Source organism: Solea senegalensis, linkage group LG18 (assembly GCF_019176455.1).
Source record: "Solea senegalensis isolate Sse05_10M linkage group LG18, IFAPA_SoseM_1, whole genome shotgun sequence".
NCBI lineage: Eukaryota > Metazoa > Chordata > Actinopteri > Pleuronectiformes > Soleidae > Solea > Solea senegalensis.
The window spans coordinates 8340175-8361366 of record NC_058041.1 but is presented as its reverse complement, the minus strand read 5'-3'; the positions used below and the strand labels follow the sequence as shown (position 1 = coordinate 8361366).

Here is a 21192-nt window from a genome sequence, read left to right as displayed (position 1 = left end):
TTAATCACGTTAATCATGTTGTAGTGTTTTTTCTGTCGTGCAGGATTTGCGGGCACCCCTGGTTATCTCTCGCCTGAAGTCCTAAGGAAGGACCCTTACGGCAAACCTGTGGACATATGGGCTTGTGGTGAGTCTTGAGCCTCAGCTATGGACTTGCAACAATCAGCTTTTGTATGTTTCAGTGGTGGGAAACAAACGCCAGACTCTGGCTATGTTTTGTTTCAAGTCAATTTAACAATTTCAACAGGTGTGATAAGATTGTTTTCACAGGGTATATGGGGTTGTAAAAACCCCCACCTTATGTCAGAGACAAGACTTTAACCTCATATAAACAGCACTGCACTGAGGAAGTGTTGTAATCAACCAGGCTCATTATAACAAAGAAAAAGTTGTAATTTTCTTGTATGTACTTCAGTATGTTGTTCTGTTCTTACTTCATTCACAGTGTTGTAACATGATCTCTCTCTCATTCATATTCCTCTGTCAGGTGTTATCCTCTATATCTTGTTAGTGGGGTATCCTCCATTCTGGGATGAAGATCAACACAAACTCTATCAACAGATTAAAGCTGGGGCATATGATGTAAGTTTGCATGTCTGGTGTGCAGTGCAGGCATTTGCTAAGCAGGTTTTTAAATGTTTAGTGGTGTCCAATTGAGAGTTGGTCCAAAGCTATTGATCCTATCCAGGCCTCCCTGACGCATTGCAGAGGGGTGTGTGTGTGAGTTTGTGTGCATGAGAGAGAGAGAGAGACAGAATGAGAGTAGGGGTATCCTCCTTTCTCTCTCTGGATAAGGAAGTCACATTGCAGTTCTTGCAGCCACACCGAAGAGACTTTACTCTCAATATGAATGAAAGACCTGGAACAAAAACATGTGTTCTGTTAATGTAAGCATAATGTTGAGAAATTCACTCAGAACCCCTTGCCCAGATGTTGAAGATTAGCCAGAAATGGGCAGATGCTTGCTCTCAAACAGACCGTCAGGAGACACATACTGTTTGCATTCTTTTTGCCTTTCTAACTGTCACTCCATTTTTCGCAGTTCCCCTCCCCAGAGTGGGACACGGTGACTCCAGAGGCAAAGAACCTGATCAATCAGATGTTGACCATCAACCCAGCCAAGAGAATCACTGCTGAACAGGCCCTCAAACACCCATGGGTCTGCGTAAGTATTTACTCACTCACCTGATCCACCCAAAGAGTATCACTGTGATTTTGGATTGGTACACGAATAACTCTAGACATCATGCACACGCAATGATTATTTTGTTGTCTTCCAACAGCACCGTTCTACAGTGGCATCCATGATGCACAGACAGGAAACTGTCGAGTGTCTCCGCAAGTTCAATGCTCGCCGAAAACTCAAGGTACTCGTCCTAAATCAGTTTTCAACTCATTGGTTAATGGTAACTAATTGGTTAACAGTAATATGATGCTGTCTCTTCAATGAATGTTGTTTCCAAGCAACTGAAAACTTTGCCGTCAGCGCCACAGAACGCCCACCTCTAAATTCATCCAACTGGACAAGAGTAAATAAATAAACGAAAGTGATGTTGAGGCCCCTTTCTGGTCTGATTTTGAAGTTGTTGCTTAAACGTGTGGTATTCAGGGTGCTCCCGCACAAGGTGAGGCATCCAGGGCACATGAGCAGTGTGTGAAATGTTTACTGTCAATAGGAAACAAGTGGAAAAAGACCTGCAAGAGCTTTTCTCTTCTCTGACCAGGACAACAGCCAAAGGTTCTTTAGAGGCTGCTTTTGCTGAGATAACACTGACCCTTTGAGATGCATGGCATGTTTTAATAAATGTGAAAACATGTATACATCTAGCTGCTTCTGTAAAAAAGCAGATGAAAAAAGTCCTCACTTTCATTATGCCTTGCTCACCTCTCTCTATGCCTTCCTCTCCAGGGAGCCATTCTCACCACCATGCTGGTGTCCAGAAACTTCTCAGGTGGGTGTGCCCCTAGCCCTCAGCCTCCCACGCAGCAGCACATGCAGAGGAGGAAGGAGAGTGGATAGAGTCCTCTGTACCTCTTTTAACCCCCTCAATACAAACACACTCCAACACACACCCCCTCAAATAACGTTTTTGTGTGTACACAGGAGTTAACTTCACATCACATCACATTTAACTGAATTGAAACACCACTATCCTCGGAGTGACAATAGAAACGATGTTAATGAAGGATTATTAAGAGTGAACTGAATCCTGATGTTTAGTATATGAGAAGAAAAGCTAAAATGTGATATTTGTCATGTACCAGATTACATGTGAGTGCCAGTCTTGTCCTTGTCCATGCTAATATATCTCTCCCTGTGTGTTTGTGTGTGTGTGCGTGCGTGTGTCTGTCTTTTTCTGCTGTCTGTGGAGCGTTTTTGTTTGAGAAAAGGAGACCTAAACTTTTGAGTTTGTTATGTTGGGGGCAGGTGTAGTGTTATAAAAACTAAGATTTTGTGTTTTTTAATCTCCATTTGCTGAGAGTGACCTGTTTTCATTGAAACCTTGTACTCAGCCCTGGGGTAATTGGTCAGTCAATGGCTAGAGATTTCAATCCTGGGCCTAGGAAACCACAGGCGTGCACATCTTGCCTTTTGCCCATTTCTATCTATAATTGTGTGATATATCTGGGCTTCAGCCTGCACAGCCTATAGCTTTCTAGGCCCCCAATTGAACAGTGTGAGATAGACCAACCTAATTTCCATAGCCCCTCCCAACTGTAGCATTTCTGTCCAATAGTGGGCCGGCAGCATACCAACTCTGCTGCTGCCGCCTCCTCCACGGCCTCACTGGCTCAGGAAGGTACGTCCCAGAGACACGCCCATCCACTTCCTCTCCACACATGACTACTTTGACTCATAGTACTGGGTGGGCCATCATGACCACCTTGAACTCCTGCATGCAGCCACTGCCAGCATCCTCATCAGCATTCTCACACACACACACACACACACACACACACACACACACACACACACACACACACACACACACATACACGCATGCATACTCACACAAAATTAGTTCCTTCTAGTTATTTAGGATGTGTGTTACCTTCACGATAATGCAGAGACATCAGACGTCACACAGTAATAAACATCGACATCTGTTAATGGTAATTGATTTTGTTTAACATGCACTAAAGTGCGTCTTACATTTACACCTCACCATCACTCAGCTCCAACCTTGTAACCCCCATTTCATCTACCAATATAGTCATGTCGTCACTTCTAGCAAGCTCCATCCTGACTTCCAGCTGACCCTGTACACACTGTGCTCATGGGCACAGAGTGGACTGGGGCAGGGGTTGAGGAGAGGCATGTATCCTGGGGGCGGGAACTGACACTGCAGGGGGCCGGCAAGAGCTGGGTTGGCGTGCTGCCATCGTCAGACCTGGGTCTTTCGGGAGGGAAAAGGAAAGGCGGAGAGGTTCAGACCGAGACGGAGGATGGGAGTGCTGTCTTTGGTGCTATTAACGGAGCCAACTGTTTAAAACATCATCACTGTGCAGCCTTCCTGTTGAATCCCTTTAAGGCATCCCATGTCTCCTCTACCCCTCCTGAGGTCTGTTTTAGTACTTTCTAAAGTGTTCACAGGGAAATGCTGCAAGGGAACATGGCAGCAAATCCTTTGTCACATAGTAGTCGACACTTTCCAGGAGGACTTTGAAAGTACTAAAAACGGCCCAGCTTTCATCCTGTTGGGTGGTGGTGGGTGGTGAAGGTCGACGATTCCAATGGTGGCTCCATAGATCGATTATATGAGAAGCAGTGTAGAGCAGATGGGATTCTTAGTCACCCTTCCAGACGTGAGAATCTTCTTTGCTCTGCAATGTGAATAAATCTCTTTATAGGTAACGAGGAATTTTGTGTAGGTAAAATAAAGGCAACATGTGAAAGACTGACCTCAGCGGTCACTAGTGCTGTGTGTGATTGATGCTCTGAGAATCAGAGTGTTTGTGGTGGTTTGACTGTCAGCTAGAGCCCTCCAAATGCGGGCTTCCTCTGTGAAACTGGACCAAGTTGCCTGTTTGTAAGTTTTTGTCAATCTTTTGTTCTGACACCATCACTCCAAACTGGACTCCTAAGCTCTTTTCCTTTGTCATTGTCCTTTGTAATTGTTAATTTATTTTTTATTTTTGGGCCTCTGATGATGTAACTCATCACTGCAAAACCCTGACACTTACTACTATCACTGCTTCCCTGCACTTTTCTCTCGAGTGTGTCTGAGGCAAGGCTTGGCCGTTTGCTCGTAATGTCCCCCCCTTTAATCACAGCAGAATGTGACAGAAGTGTGTGTGTTTGAAGCATTCCTCATTGTTTCCAGAAGGGTGTTTGCCTTGCTGTCTTTTGCATGTGGGTGTCCTGTGTGATTATATCCTATTAAATGTTTCAGGGACATGCACCTTTGATTGCTTTCTAATGCATCATACACATTCATCATCGATATGACCGCTTGATGATGATCGAGCTGTCATATTGCTTGAGCAGTGCAGCCCTCCCTGCTGTTGGTCATCTTGACTTCACCCATCCTGTCATGTCACATTGGTGATCTTCCTCTTGGATGGAGGAGGGAGGGTTGTATGTGTGTATGTATGTATATATAGAGAGAGTATATGAATGTGGTGGATTCACGCTGTTATAAATATTACCCGTATGGCTGTCTGATATCAAATTTAATCAAATGAAGAGCAGATGTTTGAGCTCTGAGCCCTCTTTCCCCTGGTTTTGGAATGAAAATATTTTATTTTGTTTGTTGTTGTTTTTTTTTATATATACATTTTTTTTCCTGTGGATGCTGCATGGCCAGGTCGAGATAGATGCTGCATATTGACGCAACAGCTGAGATTAAGGAGCATGAGATGTCTCTTGGTATTGTTTGCCTCTGTAAATGCTGTGCCCCCTTTTCTCCACTCTCTTGCACTGTCTCTTTCAACTCTCCCCTCTCCCCCTCCCCTCTCTTATTGGAAGGTAAGAAAAAAAAAAGAGATTTATTTATTTTTTGAAACGTGTCAGTAGAAACTGAAAGAAAAGGAAGCAACAGACAGTTGAAAGCTTTAGACTGAGGGGAAAAGTGACTAAGGCCCTTAAAGGAAATCAATGATTTACATTAACCTAGCTCATCACTGTCAGGCCTGGCGGCAGTTTGAGTCTGACCATCGCTCGCTTTTTACATCTGCTGGTGTCTTCCTAGACAGGAAATGGATTGAGGAAGTTAACTTTGCTCTCAGGTTTCTCTTTTGTTCCCAGGTGGTAATGAATTGATTATGATGTGCATGGGTGTTAGTAGAATAGCAGCCTGTAGAGAAAAGGGGAAAATTGTAAAACAGCAACTTCTAGTCTCAGTTTATCACATTCATTTATTGTGGTTTCATAGATGAAAAAACATGTCCATATTTTTGCTTACTTCTGGGTTTCTATGAAGAACCAGCTGAATTGGCATGGCTACTGTCATTAAACTGTAAAACTGAGTTATCTACCTATTTTTCTCCCTTTCCATCCTCTTTTTTTTTTTTTTCACAGCATGCAAAAGTTTACTGAACAAGAAGTCAGATTCTGCTAAGGTAAGGTTGTCTTGTTACGTCTCTGTCCTCCTTTCTTCCGCTACACTGTGTCCCACGTCTCCTATGCTAGCTGACCCCTTTTTTCTACCTTCTGTTCTTTTCCTTTGCCTCTTTCCCTCTCAGTGTATTTTCTCTATTATTTATTCAGTGCAATGTGATTTCAAAGAGAAGCATTTTCTTATTTTATTTAGTTTGTTTGGAGTTTGTTTTTTTAGGATGAAATTGTCTTCCTGTACCTTTTTTGTCCCGCAAGGCATCTCAGCCTTCTGTGGTCTGTTTTTACATCCCAAAAATCTCTCTACTATGCACAACTTCAAAATAAACCGTTGTAACAGATTTTTCTTCAAACAATGTGTTTGATTATCAGTCAAACATTTTCATATATTGGGTTTATTCTTTCACCTTTAGTGGCCCTCAGTCAGAGGTTTGCTGTCCTCTTTCCCAAGCAGTTTTCATCATTACTACTGTTAAGCATCACTCTTCCCCCCCTCCCGCCTTCCTCTCTTTCTCGTCTGCCCCTGGGGGTTTCTCTATGCAGTTAAGTGGCGGAGGCATAGAGGGTTAGTGAGGCAGTAAAAGGGATGATCTAGAGGCCATTCTATGGCACTCACCCTCTCATTTACCCTGTTAGCTCTCAACAGCCTGGGAGCCTCAACCAACATTAGCTCCAGTTCCTAAAAGGCGTATAATTCTAATGCATCTGTGTGTGTGTGTGTGTGTGTGTGTGTGTTTGAGTGTAACGTACATGTGTTCTCTTTGCGTGTTTGCGTTCTCATCCCAGCCTTCTACCAACAACAGTAAGAACAGTATAGTGAGCGCCATCAATGCCCTGAAAGACACCAACATGGCGACCAACGCCCAGATGGTACAGTAGGCCGCCGCAGGTTCCCGCCGTTCTGCCTCACCCCCACCCTCCCAATAGTTTCATAATAGTCCGTTGTGCCTCATCCTCCATTGTCATAGTTGCTGCTTGTCATCCTTCATTTCCCTTTCAAGAGATGTTGCACCATTACATGCCGGCAGTACCCGTCTTCTGGCCATTTTGCCCCTCTAAGTTGCACATGTGTAAATCAGTCAGATTTCTTTTGGAAATGATTAGACATTCTTGACATGAATTTTTATTTAGATTGCTAAGGTGGAGCATGACCTCCAGGGTAATGCACCTCTTGAGTATCGGCACAGGGAACCACCAAGTCCTGTTATAGAGAGTTATACAGAATTTTGTCGTCATCGTGTAATGACCTCCATGTTGTTCTCCCTTCCCTCTCTGTATTTCTTCCCGCCCGTGATTAACCAGTTTATCCTTTAACTTTCTCAATAAAGTCACTGCAGCCTTGCAGCCGTCCGTCCGTCCGTCCTGTCTTACTTTGTCATCCATTTGTTTTAGTCAACTCAGCCATTTGACTCACTCTAACATCCATCATCTTAAATGCCATCATCAACAACCATACTGACATATCCTTGTCTTACTGCTTGAGTTTTATTGTGATTCTCACATCCCATGGCAGCATGTTGTGGTTATTAGATGCTTTATTAGCATGTATTAAATATGCCAACATGTAGTGATATGGTTTGATCGTCGAGTTGTGCTTCTCAACCTGGGCTTCCATTCCCCAAAGTTAATCCCCTATAGGTATGGCTCAGTACCAGAGTGTTATTTTATTTGGAAACAACAAGATGTATAGAGACATCCATCACATTGCTGTATGGGAACCTGGAATGTGAATTTAGATTTTGTTCACTTAAAACACACAATGATTTAAACAACATAAATAAGTTCCAGCCCCAGACAGTTATTATCTGTAGGAGCTAAATTGTATTTTAGTTTCATTAATTAAGCTTCAGGAATTGTGAAAATGGTAGTAAGATTGCAGTGAAACAGAAAATTAGTCTGCAACAATTTTGATAATCAAATAATTATAATAATTTTCTTAAATCTAAAAATGAGTTGTTTTTTTGGTCCCCTTTAGCAGGAAAACAAAAACCATTGGGTTTAATTATTAGGTAATGTACGCAAATAGAAAGGGGATCAGGTTGAAGAGGCACTGGTTCTGGATGCGTTGGACCCACTTTTGTGTTCTGTATTGCAGGAGTCGCAGAGCACAGTTGTGCACAATCCTCCCGATGGCGTGAAGGTGAGAAATGTGCTTTGTTTGTATGACATGTTTGTACGAGAGCCTCGCCCAGCTGTTTAATTCTCAGTCCTGTCAGACTTGATCCAGGTTTGGTTTTTTAACTATCTGTGCGTTTCGTCTCTCCATGCTCCAGGGATCGACAGAAAGCAACGCCACCAACGACGAGGAGGAAATGAAAGGTAGGAAAGGTACTAAAGTGTGTTATTTGCCTTTTCCTGTTCTTATCCGCTCTCTCTTTCTGTCTCCCACCAACTGAAGTGTGTGTATTGGACTGTAGTGTGAGGCGGGAGTGCTGAGATACAATGCGTGTGTCTCACGGTCTGACACTGTCTGACTGTGTGCCCGTGGTATGTGTATGTATGTATTTACTGTGTGTCTGGCTGCGTTTTGTGTGTGTGTTCTAGCGGACAGTTCGGCGCTGAGTCAGAGCAGCGCCACAGAGGAGATGCCCCCACTTCTACCCTCACCTCAAAGCTCACCTGCCAGTAAGTTTACCCATGGCAACCACAAGCTGTTTGGTTGCCCCTGGCAAGGATCTAACCCCCCCACTACCCACCCACCCCCCCACTCCCTCCTGGCTTTTTGTACTGGCAATGACGTCTTACATCTTTGAGCTCCCTCACTCTAATTCACCAAGCTTTTTGAGGGTTCCCACTAGGTTTGGCTTATTGTTGATTTTACTATTGATCATTTAGAGTAATCCAATAAATTCCCAATAATATTAATTCTGGTTTATTACAACTGGTTTTCCTATGGTAATAGTGACAATCACCAATTAAAAACTGGGATCACGGTGGGTTTTCGGACATGTATTAAACATGGTTTTTTTATTTATTTGCTCATGAAACCTTAAAGAGAAACCTACCATATCTGACCATAGTTGTAGATAGAAATGTCTCCATTTTGTAGAGGTATGAGAAGTTAAGATTACTGAGAAACCTTGTGACCAGTTGGTGTAGTTCTTACTATACACACAGAAAACAGAACAGCCCATCACCCGTTTGGAATCTCTTAGTTACGTTTGCAAAATAACACCAAATCATTTTTTATGAGGGTCGATTCAAACATCAAAATGATTTTGACTAAAGAAACAAAAAGGAAATAATTCAAGTGAAGTGTGTTTACCACACCTTCCTCTGAAACGTGTGTCTATGCTTATTAAACGTGGTGAATCATGCACATGTCATTATTTCTAACCCTGTCAGTGTGACCACGTTCACTTCAACAAAGACGGTGTGCAAACTATATTCAGTTTAGATTAAAAGAAAAACGACACCCATTGTAAATAAGGTGCATCTATTGTCGCAGTTGCACAATTACCTCGTAAGCCACTTGTTCTGTGCACAGAGGAAAGAGCAAATGCTAAAATTAATAGCAGCACGCAAATATTTGTTAAACTCAGTCAGTCTCTCGGTCTCTGTGTGGCTGTCAGTCAGACTGTCTCTCTGCTTCAGCCCTTTTCCTGTCATATTAATCAAAGTTATGATAGGGGATTCTGGGCAGAGTCCGGCTCGGCACTCTCAAAAGAATATTGACTGAACCCTGCATGCGTCTAGTATTTTTGTCTGAGCCTCAACCTGAACCCAACCAAGGAAGAGTTAGCTAAAGTGTAATCTGACTGTCACAGTGCTTGTTGGGCTTTATTGCTTGAGCGCCACCAGTTCAGTCATTGCAGTTTAGCATGCATGCCGGACCAAAACAAGTGATTGTGTCTACTAATGCCAGTAAGTTATATGCATATTCTAGCTAGCCACTGATGAAAACAGACATGTAATGTAATGAATGAAGCGAGTTCATGAAGAGAAGGGCTTTGCTTCAGGTGGTCTTGGAGCCCTTCAGACCAATATTAACCCTGCTTTTATTTCTCTACTTGTCTGAAGCATTTTATCCAAAGTGCATGCTCTTTTTAGAAGTACATTCAGAGTTGTCTTTAGTTTTGCAGAACTCGTTGTGACCTCTCAATTAGAGCTGCAACTAACGATTATTTTCATAATCGATTATTTTCTCGATTAATCGCTTGGTCCATAAAATATCAGAAAACCTTAAAAAAATGTCGATCGGTGTTCGTCAAACCTGGAAATGATGATGTTCCCAAATGTCTTGTTTTGTCCACAAACCAAAATGATTCACATCTAATAATTTCTGAAATGAAGAAATGAAGAGAATACTCACATTTAAGAAGCTTAAACAATCAGAAATCTTCAAACCAATTGATCGATTATCAAAATAGTTGTTGATTAATTTAGTAATAGATTAATTGTTTTAGCTCTACTCTCATTAACGGCATATACACATTGGTTTGGCACATTGGCTTTGAACTCAAAGCTTTTAGAAAACTTAAGAATTAACAGGTGAATCACATATATGACAGGGGAGTGTTGAAAGTAGCTTACAGGCAGACTGGCTATGGAAACACAGGTGCTCATAACAATACACAGGAGTGTGATGTCACTCTCTTCTAAAGACATCAGCACTGTCAGATACAGTTTGTAACATTTCCAAAATAAAAGCTTGTATCCCACATGGCCTTTGTAAGGAAAAACCAGCAATCATACTTAATGGCCCATAACTAGTCTTACTGGTTGTAATAAACCAGAATATTCTTTTAGTGCAGATGCATTACAAGAATGCGTTTTACGGCTTGTTTCATACACTAATTGCACAGTTATTCCCTGCTGTGTGTGTCCATTATACTGTACATCTTGTGCTCGCTTAAGCAGAGTAAGACTACACCTTAACTGCCTCACCTCCCTGAGCTCAGCACAAGCTTAAAGAAAAAAAAAAGGGTCAAATTTTTTTCTCCCCGGCAGATTGAGGAACTAATTCTGGAAAGTCATAAAAAATCCCATGAAATTTTTCATCAGGGACACTGTGGGAACCCTGAAATTTAATGCAACTGTGTGTGTGTGCGTGTGTATGTGTGAGTGTGTGTGTGTGTGTGGGTTTCTTGGTGATCACAGCATCTGTCCCCTCGTCCTCCTAATGTAACAGTTCCAGCTGGAGGGAGCCTTGAGTACCCTACAGCTGTTTGTCCTAAAACCAGCCTCCCAGTCTTACAGGGACCATGCACACCATAGAGCATCACGTGTCTCTGTGTCCTCACATGTTCTTCATTCTCCTCTACGCCACTTTATTCTCCGTCACGTTCTTTAATCCTTGCCTTCTCTTTTATTCGCCATTTCTCTGATCGACACTGTCCTCTGCTGCTCTCACCCCGACGTCACCTTTCACAAATATTCCTACCTCTACACTCTAATCTTTTGACCTCTTGTCCTTGTCGTGCTGTGCTCATCAGGCGCACCTGCACTGAAGGACACCTTGACCTCCCCCCCTTCCTTTCCTGTGCACTTTTCTTCACTCCCGCCCTCCTTTCTTCCTTCCTTCCTTCCTTCCTTGACAAACATGCCAAGTTCCTTCTAAAGCATAACGCGAGCCAATAACAAACAATGGCTTCGATCCTCTCTTTGTCTTGTCATGTGCTGCTGTTTTGTCACGAGGCTTTGTTAATGTATTGGAGCATTAGGAGTAGAGATGAAGATGTGAGCAGAACAGGCAGTTAAATGACTTTCACATCACACAGCATCACAGTCAGAGCTACACTGACCTTGCTTCCAGCTGCTAGCTGTCCCCATGTTACCCATCTGCATGTCTAACTCGGGAGTGTTTGTTTTTGACTCATTTCACTGACGACTAACCAGCGCATTCTCTTGCCTGTTCTTTATTGCATGAGGTGTGTGTGTGTGTGTGTGTGTGTGTGTGTGTGTGTGCATGTTTGTGTGGGGGAGGGATCACATATGCAACCTCTTTTCACGCCACCCACCACTCACTCTTCCATTCATCCGTCCATGTCGTTTCTGTTTGTTGACCATACGTTGTGTGTTTCAGTTCCACCGCATGATGTAAAGCGCATGGCATGGAACAGCACAGGCAACAGCTCCTGCCCCGAGTCTGATCTCTCGCAGTCCTCCTTGCCTGCTGCTCCACTAGGGAGCAACACTGCTAAAAGCAACACTAAGCAGAGTAAGAGCACATCTGGTCTCACTGAGCTCGGCTTTCCCCCTTCCCTCTACTCGCTGTACCTGCTCGCCCGAAACTCACATTTCTGAACTGGCTGTTTTTCTCAGAAATGGAGAGAGCAGGCAGTCGATGACATCCACCTTAAAACAAGTCATTTAGTCAGCTGATGACTGATGAGAGTAAGAGGAAAGAAACTGAGACATTTTCACTTGCTTTACTCATGTTCTGGGTTTCCTCTGAAAATGAAATGGTGTTGTGTTACACAGTTGAGTTGACACATGTTTAGCTCTTGAAACACTTAATTTACACCAGCAGCAAGAGAGGAATGGGCTTTCAGTCACATCTGGTGGTCTCATGTCATGAAACTAGATACATTATCATTAATGGATAAACCTTCATTCACACGGTACCAGGATGTCAAGACAGGAAACATTGTTGAAATCTCCGAATAAAGCTCGTAATGGGATCTTGTGAGAGACTCAGTGGCGGGTGCGTACCATCAGTTTCTGTTTTTGTTTTCCAGGAAGTGTGTGTTCACACAGCAGAGTGTAGTGTTGGGTCAGTTTCTGAGCCGTTCAGGACTCGAGAAAGCGTAGCGACGGAAGAGGTCGAGGCACATAGAGCGAGCTGTTGTGGCTTTGACTGATGAGGTTAAAGAGGAGCATCGAGCTGTAGCTGCAGAGGAGGAAGAGAGAGCCTGAGGGGAAGGCAGGGGCTGAAGCAGTGAGGGAAAATGTCATCAAGGAAAAAAACAAACAGCACATAGTTACCTGTTGTCTCACCTTCTGCATGGCTCCCCACCATTCACCATCTATCTGTGTGTTCTCTCTGTAGCTCGTAAACAGGAGATCATCAAGATAACAGAGCAGCTGATTGAGGCAATCAACAATGGAGACTTCGATGCCTACACGTGAGTCCACCTGCTTGTTCTTAATGATTTATTTAATGTCTAATTGCTTTCTAATGACTCCCTGGTCTTTCTTCTCCTGTCCCTCTCCTCTCGTCTTCCTCACCCACCTTCTTTTCTTCCTCAGGAGGATTTGTGACCCTGGTCTCACTTCTTTTGAACCCGAGGCCCTGGGGAACCTGGTGGAGGGCATGGACTTTCACAAGTTCTACTTTGAAAATTGTGAGTCTTCGCCTGTTCACGAAACGGCATCATTTTTGGGCAACAACAAAAAAAACTATATTTTCTATATATTATAGTGTTTGTAATTTGTAATTACTACTCGCTAGCGCTGCTGCATATAACACAAGGGGATTTAGTGATCAGTATTTTCTCTAGGATAATGTGTCATCTCCTGATAAGTCGTATTATTTCGATTGTTGATTCAATATTTGATGATTTGTTTTAAGAATTTATCTTTTCAGTTGATAAATCATCTCAGTCGGGCTCTTTTTTACACCATAAATGAATGTGCATTACAAATGTTGGTAGCTTATAAATGATGTGTAGCAGTTTTCTTTCCTCACTTGTTGTCTTTCTGTCAGTCCAGTGTCTTGAATGTCAAAATCATCTCATAACTGTAGAGCTGAAACAATTAATCTGTTACTAAATCAATCTATTACCATTATCTGCTATTTTGATAATCGATTAATCAGTTTGCTCTGGATAACAAAGAAATCATTCAAATTGTTTGGTTGAGAACCTCGTCATTTCCAGGTTTGACAAAACACAGATAAACATTTTTAAAGGTTTTCTGATGCTTTATGGACCAAACGATTAATCGATTATGAAAATAATCGTTAGCTCTACGTAACTGTATTTCTTTTATTGGTATCCATGGATAAGTTTAGAAGTGACTCTGTTTTGATGATGAACATCAAGGACGGTTAAAGAAGAGAAATCACAAACAATTAGATCCTTGTGTATCTTACAGTGTTAAACATGTTGTTACCGTCTCCGTGTATTTTATCCAGTGCTGAGCAAGAACAACAAGCCGGTGCACACCACCCTTCTCAACCCACACGTACACCTGATCGGTGAGGATGCGGCGTGCATCGCCTACATCAGACTCACGCAGTTTGTGGACACCACGGGCCACCCTCGCTCCAGCCAATCAGAGGAGACCAGGGTGTGGCATCGCCGCGATGGCAAGTGGCTCAATGTTCACTTCCACTGCTCAGGAGCGCCTGCTGCACCACTCCAGTGATCAGGTATTCAGCTCACGCGCACGTCTGTCTACTAATAACGTCTATTTTTAACACAGCTGAACGATATGAGAGCTTAACCTGTTCAAAATGGCATCTCGAGATCTAATTTCCCCTCTTGTTTACTGGACATATGATTGATGCAGAATAGACTTTTAACAGTAGGGCTGAACAATTAATATAATCTTGATGTTTCTGACAGATGTTGCAATGTAATTATTTTGAGTCAAGATTAAGTGTAATAGCTTTAAGTTTTGTAATGGAGCATTACCAGACATCACCATCAAATCATCAACTACTCTATATTCTATGTATGAGAACTTAAACATGGATGAGTTGTTAATTAACTGTGATTTCAGTTTAAGAAAAAATAATAGTTGAGGTTTGAGGTTTTGATTGCATCCTGTTATAACCTTCATGGACACTTCCAGGCATCAGGATGTTCAGTGAAATGTAATTAGATGACGACAGAACAAATCAACTAAGGTCCAAGTCAGAATATACGACGTGTATATATATATATGTACGAGTATTGGGGCCAAACTGAAATGAAAAAAATATTTAATGTTATGAGAATAAAGTCGTTATAAATCAAGCAAAGTTGAGATGTGAAACACAGAGCATTTTGTGAAGTTATATTTTGGTTTGGGCTTCACAAATAAGGACATAATTAATCTTTTTGTCACGTCAGCACCACATTATCGTTAGCATCAGGACTTTAAAAACACTGTGCAAGAAACTGAGTTTGTTTTGAAGAAAGAGTCACACGGACTTGGAGGAAATCATCTCTTTTGTGGATATTATAATATTACGACTTTTTTCTCGTAATATTATTACTTTTTCTCGTAATATTACGAGTTTATTCTTTGAATATTACCACTTTATTCTTGGAATATTACAACTTTATTCTTGGAATATTGCAACTCTCTTCTCGTAATGTTACGACTTTATTCTTGGAATATTGCGACTTTCTTTTCGTAATATTACAATTTTATTCTCGTAATATTACGACTTTATTCTCGTTATATTGCGCCTTTATTCTCTTAATATTACAATGTTATTCTCATAATATTGCGACTTTCTTCTCGTAATATTACAATTTTATTCTCTGAATATTGCGACTTTATTCTCGTAATATTACGACTTTATTCTCGTAATATTACGACATTTTTCTCGTAATATTACGACTTTATTCTCGTAATATTACGACTTTATTCTCGTAATATTACGACTTTCTTCTCGTAATATTACAACATTATTCTCATAATATTGCGACTTTCTTCTCGGAATATTACGACTTTATTCTCTAAAGATTTGTTGTTTTTCTTTGTTGCTTGGCCCTAGTTCTCTGTCCTAAGAATGAAACTGAATCATCCTTTAAATTCTACCTGGTTAATATCAAACAGTTGCAGTAGCTAAATACTGAATTGTCTTTGCTAAAAAGAAAAAAAGACTAATGGTTTCCTCTTGCACCCCCCACCTGACCCCCACACGCAGTGGTCCTGAGCCTCCAGTCTACTGGAGTGTATGTTTTGGGGGGCAGTTTTTTTCAGCGAGCGTGTTTAAGAGGCACGTCCTCAGCGTGGATTGGCTAGTGCCAGGAGCCCGGCCGGGCGAGATCGCATCCCTCTCCACGATACCAACCAATCCTGTCCCTCCTTTGACCTGCTGGGGTTGTCGGCTGAAGACAAGACACCGCCCCCATGGGATGATGCATGCATCTGGCGCCTGATTGGAGGGCGCATCTTTGCCCTCTATCCCTCCCCTGGCAGCCATCTTTTTTCTGCCCGTGCGAGATGAGACGTCCTGGGGGAGGAGAGGATTTACAGTTGAACTTGTGACAGTTTATGAGTATGAGTTATGAATATACTGTGTAAATTATGACTAAATGTACCAGAAACCACCAGAACCCAACCAAGCATTTATAGTCACTATCTAATAAGGGAGGAAACAGGGAGGCATGTGATGTTAGCTGAGATTTTGGACACATTTTTGGCATTCTAGGGATTACTGGGTAGAAAGTGTTGTGCTTGTTTACCTGGACGTTGATGTAAAGATGTAGGGAGGCTTTCCCCCAACTGAAGTAAAGAGGGAAAAACAAATGGAGTCGGCTCAGTCAGAGAACTTGATGACGAGAGAATCTTGATATCAAAAAAACATGAACCACCAAAGTGTAGAACTTTAGGCTTTTTATGTGTTTTTGTTTGTGTGCTTGTTTTTTCCGACTGAACAGAAAATCAATCGTGTTGTCGTGGGAGGGGGCGTCTGATTTTGACGTTGCGTGTTTCGTTGTGTTTTTAGCGTCCCGTTCGTAGCGTCTTTTCTGTTCCTGTGATGAACCGGAGCCTTTCCTGTTTTTTTGTTTGTTCGTTTCGTGTTCGTTTGTTTTTTCGTTGTCTGACAGATCCTACGTTTGAGGCTCCTTTTTTTTTTTAAAGCAGCTGTTTTTTAAAAAAAGAGGGATTTTATTGTGCAAGTTTAATGTTAACCTGTGTGTTCTGTTGTGTCCGTATGCATTAGAGGGAGAGAGTGAGTGTGTGTGTGTGTGTCGGCAAAGGCATGCATGTTTTGCATATTTGCTCACTGCCTCTCCCTCATTCACCACATCCTGCTCTCTTTCCCTCTCCTCTCTCTTTAACCATTCCCTCTTTTAACCTTCCCTTTCTGCTCCTTTTTCTTTGTTCCTTGCAAGGGCCTGGTTTGTTAATAATCACTGTGTAAATGCAGTGAATGTATAGAAATATGTAGAAAAGTGTAATATATGTACATGTATCTAAGAGACACTCATCCTGTGCATCTGGGTTAGAGGAGCCACACTTTAACCTCTGTGGTCCCTCGGCGAGCTTAGGCTGCAACACGTTTTAGTCCAATTTTGATTTGCTTAAAAATAAATTTCACCTTAAAAAAAAACTTCAATAATTGGCTGTTGTTGCTTAGAACACACACTTGTTGGCTGCAAGAGGAAGAAAAAATAATGGCATGAATTTACTTTGACGCCTGTGCCCAACAAATCTGTTTTTAAATATGAAAAAAAACAACTTTGTTATGGTTTTCTTAACTCCAGATCCCACAATGCTGTGAGCCATTTCTTCATATCATATTCTCTCTCTCTCTCTCTCACACACACACACACACACACACGCCTGGTGGTGTGTCTCAGCTTTGTAACATATCTGCACCACTACTGTGTGACCAGGGCACCGCCCCTTGCTCTGCTGCTTTATTGTCTCCATCCATCAGCGACACTTGTATCTAACTCCCCCACCGGTGTTCACCCAAGTCCCCGCTATTGAGATGTTCACTTGTTCCTTTCTCTGTTGATTCTCTGGTCCTGTTACTGGTTTTTGATTCTTCGTTGTTATTATTATTATTATTATTATTATTATTTTTGTTATTATAATTTTTTTTTAAATGAGTTCTTGTTGTCTTTGACTGTCGCTGTTGCTGTAACTTGTCGTTTGGTAATTTGCCGATCTGCCAAGCTGGAGTTCTGCACTCTCCCTCGCACGTGAGAGAACAACAAAAAAAAAACTAAAGGGAAAAGAGGGACAACACAAATTCACAGATTGAATGATCATGGATTGGTCAGGACTAAATTATTTATTAATGTAATCTACCCTCCGTGGTTTTAAGTGGTGCCTGCTCAGTTGAGAGTTTTGGAAGCCGGAGAGAGAGTGTGTGAGTTGATGATGTGGGTGTGCAGGTTTTTTGCGACCCACACTGTTGAACCAGAGCGGGAGACCTAGTTATATGCATGTTTCAGTTACGCATTTCTACCATGTACCTACCCGAGTAAGGATGGAGCCTAGTGTTAATATATGATATTTGCATCTTTTGAACTAAGAATTTCCTCCATCCAGAATGTTGAATAGGTGACATGAAAAACATTACGGGAAAAAAATAAAAACAAATAAAAAAAAGCAAAATTTAAAAAATGAATAAATGGAAAAAAAACAAAAAAAAATGATTAAGGAGCCATAGCTTGGTATGAGGCCCTTGATGTTAGCGTTTTCCCTGCGTTGTAATGATATACTATTGGGCTGCGCTTTCTCCCCCAGCCTTTACATGGATGCTGGAGTTTTTTTGCATGATCATGATGTACAATGAAATACAACCATGAATTGACGACTATCAAGTGTTTGTCTGAGTGTTAGTTGGTCTTCATCATAGCTTTGTTATTCTTCGAAACTTGGATCTTGAAAGTATTTAATAAAAATACTATTTCAGCACTGGTTTGTTTCTCCTGCCTCCTTTGTTCTTTACGGACTGTCGTCATATGGCTTCTCAGACCAATGGCACAATTAAAATGGTGTCCATTCCAGGCAGATACCCACTGACCAAACAACGTTTGTGTTCCATCCTCGGTGCCTTTTAACACCATGATCTCTGGACCTCTGTTGCTACATACCGTCTCCTTGTTATACGTTTTTCACAGTCTCGGACTGTTGTTGTGAGTTTTCATCAGCAGTATCTCGCCCTGAAATCACCGAATTTGGAGCAAATAGAGATATGCGAGACACAGCACATTGTGTAAGAGTGGAACATTGATTAGTCATGCTAAATATCTGCCCTTATAGTCTTTTGTTCAATTATAGGAAAGGATAAAATATTCTATATGAGACGACATTTGGCACTGTTAAAGGAATACACTTTAAGAAAATGGCCCCCATTAATAAATAAATAAATAAAAAAACTGGATCCTGACATAACCATGACACCACAATGCCATTATACGCTCATGCGTTGCATTTTTTACTCTCTTCCAATGTTCTTATTTTAGCTTTTCAGAACAGAGTGGAGTGTTAAGTCATGCTACAGCCTTATTTAAAATGTTCTGTGGTGTTATTTATGATGGTCCCAGTTATTTTAAGGATTCTGTGTGTGTGTCTCTGGGATGTAGGACAGCTCCCCTGGTTCCTCTGCTTTCTGTGTGATTAATGACGAGAGCGCGGCAGTCGGTTAACTTTGACTCTCGTTTACTTTCTCAAAGACAAGAAGGGGAGACATTCTTGAGGGAAGGTTTCTTGCTCCCTGACCTCTGATTCCTTCATGTCACGTCAGGAGGAGAAGCTGACCCCGGGCAAGACTCTACGATCTAAATGACTGTTTTGACTTTGAGGCCCTAAAGGATAATGTCACTTTTTTTTCTTATTTTTTCTATGTTTGTTTTCTGAATCTTACACAAGTGTTTTTGATAAAATCATCCATAACAGGATCAATCATCTACAGATGAAAAGGTTTCACAAACCAAGCCATTATTTATTGTGTGAACCTTTTGGCTGCAGATGCTGCAACAGGAAACAATAGAACACGGAGAGCTGTGCGTTGGGTAAGACTGACCTATTTAATATTATTCTAAATTATAGGGAAACTGTTTGACTAAAACACTTAAAGATCTCAATCAACAGTAAATGCTAAGCTGCAGTTTTATCAAAATGCATCGCATTGGCCAGCATAATGTACGTATGTAGCCTTCTTTTAGCATTAAAACTCAAAAAGATTGAGTTTGTCCATTGCAGGCTCCTGGAGGAACATGATGTTCCAAATTATTTTATCTTCAATTTCTACCTAATGAATACAACTCCACTTAAATGTTACACTTTACACCTTTAACAAAAGCTTCTGTGAAGCAGCACGGTGTGGCGATGTGATCGTCCACGATCCAACATGCCAGTATTATTGAAAACAGAAGACAGTTGAAACATCTAATGTAAAATGGCAAATGTACCAATCTACTCTCATTTTCTGAGACGTTTGGATGATGGCGATCTCCAACATCAGCCCTGATTATCAATCACATACTTATATACTTATATTTGAGAAATGATGGATCTCTCTCTCTCGATTATAATTTCCTCCTCTTCAAACTCGTTCAAACTTTTCCTCCTTTGCAACAAATCAGTGAACCCCACCTCTTTCCCCATCACATCTTCGTTTCGTCCAATGCCATTAAATCATGTCTGTATTTAGCCAGATACTCTGTTCAAATCAGCCTCAAATCTGAAGACACCCAAGGCGATGCCCAAAATCTGGCCAGTTATTCTCTAGACCTAACGTATATATCGTTTTTGTGGTCCGTTATTGTCAGTCTCCACCTGTTGCTGCCGTGCCAAAATGAAGCAGTTAGGACAAATGTGTGTATCTGTCCATAAACACAGAGTAACACCGGTTATAATTGCTTTTCCATATTTCAACCACACCCCTGCAGTGTTCACAGTCCACTGCAGTAGAATCCTCAGGTTCTCGTGGTAAATGTGAGCTCTGCTCTGGCTGTGATGACTCCCCGTACTCTCTCCTTAACTGTCCTCGGCTTCCACTTCATCAGACAAAAGGAGCTCTGATTAGTGTCTCACAATTAACATTCGCGAGAGCAGTGGACACCTGGGCGCCGTCCTCCGTAGTGTCCTCGACACCATACGCTCAGCATGCTTCACCACGTTATCTCCATTCTTTTTATGCTTGAAAGTATATGAGACTTGTTTATTTGGACCTACAGTATTAAAGTGTCCACAGGAGGAGGTTAAAGGTCACGTTTGAGAGTCTTCTCAGGCCTACGGCCTTGCCACTTGTTGACAAATCATCTGGGCAGGACTTGTTTCTTGTGCGGCGTCCAACATCTGTTGTGTGATTGGCCAGAAATGTGAAGTGGGCGTGGTTAATGCGGAAATGACATCATTCATTTACATTCTCGTAAAGTATGAAATGTTCTGCCCAGATCTTCTTGAGAACAAGAACTCATTTCTCTGTTGTTGCGGAGTGCGTTTAGTTTTACTCAGAAATGACTCACCTCGTTGCATTCCATAAAAATGAGCAGAGCCTCTGCTTCTTGTGTGTGTTATTTTGGTTCTTCTGTTGAAACATATGATAGATAGTGCACGCATAGAGTAAGTGGACGACTCAGTGAAGACTTCCAGGCACTGACACTGTTGTTCTCACTGCTGCCATGCCAGCAAACGTTACATAAAACCACGACGTTTCTTCCTTTCTTCTTTTTATTTATCCATTTCTCAAACCAACATTGTGTTTCCCTTCCACTAATGCTGCGACACGCTCGACTGCAGGTTAAGACGTCCACACAGACTCAGAACCTATCATCAAATGGTACGTGATTGGTGAGGGTGTGAATACAGCCCAAACAGGTTCTCTGTTCTGTAAAATGAATGGCATGACACATGATTATCCTCGTTCAAATCTAGTTAGGTTTATTTTTAGTCGACAATTGCCATTAACTTCTGAAATTGTGGCTTTGGCTCTTGTGTCCTGCCACCGTTTATGTTGCTATGCCGTGGGTCCAGTTTCATCCTGATGCGACTTTAACCCTTTTAAT

The 21192-nt window shown here is 41.7% G+C and overlaps 1 protein-coding gene across 15 annotated transcripts in view; it reads left to right on the top strand.

The window, feature by feature from the left end:
- The window catches only part of LOC122759364 (calcium/calmodulin-dependent protein kinase type II subunit gamma-like), a 35895-nt gene extending 17798 nt beyond the window's left edge, over positions 1 to 18097 (top strand). Inside the window, exons 8-23 of one of the 15 annotated variants that reach the window (XM_044014179.1) lie at positions 44 to 127; positions 488 to 582; positions 1043 to 1165; positions 1284 to 1367; positions 1910 to 1952; positions 2739 to 2801; positions 5522 to 5562; positions 6344 to 6427; positions 7653 to 7697; positions 7831 to 7876; positions 8102 to 8182; positions 11583 to 11717; positions 12549 to 12624; positions 12749 to 12843; positions 13635 to 13871; positions 15363 to 18097. In XM_044014179.1, the coding sequence (XP_043870114.1) occupies positions 44 to 127; positions 488 to 582; positions 1043 to 1165; positions 1284 to 1367; positions 1910 to 1952; positions 2739 to 2801; positions 5522 to 5562; positions 6344 to 6427; positions 7653 to 7697; positions 7831 to 7876; positions 8102 to 8182; positions 11583 to 11717; positions 12549 to 12624; positions 12749 to 12843; positions 13635 to 13867 (1328 nt within the window). In that variant the 3' untranslated portion in view covers positions 13868 to 13871; positions 15363 to 18097. Of the gene's footprint in view, positions 1 to 43; positions 128 to 487; positions 583 to 1042; positions 1166 to 1283; positions 1368 to 1909; positions 1953 to 2738; positions 2802 to 5521; positions 5563 to 6343; positions 6428 to 7652; positions 7698 to 7830; positions 7886 to 8101; positions 8183 to 11582; positions 11718 to 12548; positions 12625 to 12748; positions 12844 to 13634; positions 13872 to 15362 lie in introns of all 15 variants that reach the window. The other 14 variants (XM_044014177.1, XM_044014180.1, XM_044014181.1 and 11 more) reach the window with 14 other exon arrangements.
- The last annotated feature ends 3095 nt before the right edge of the window (positions 18098 to 21192 follow it).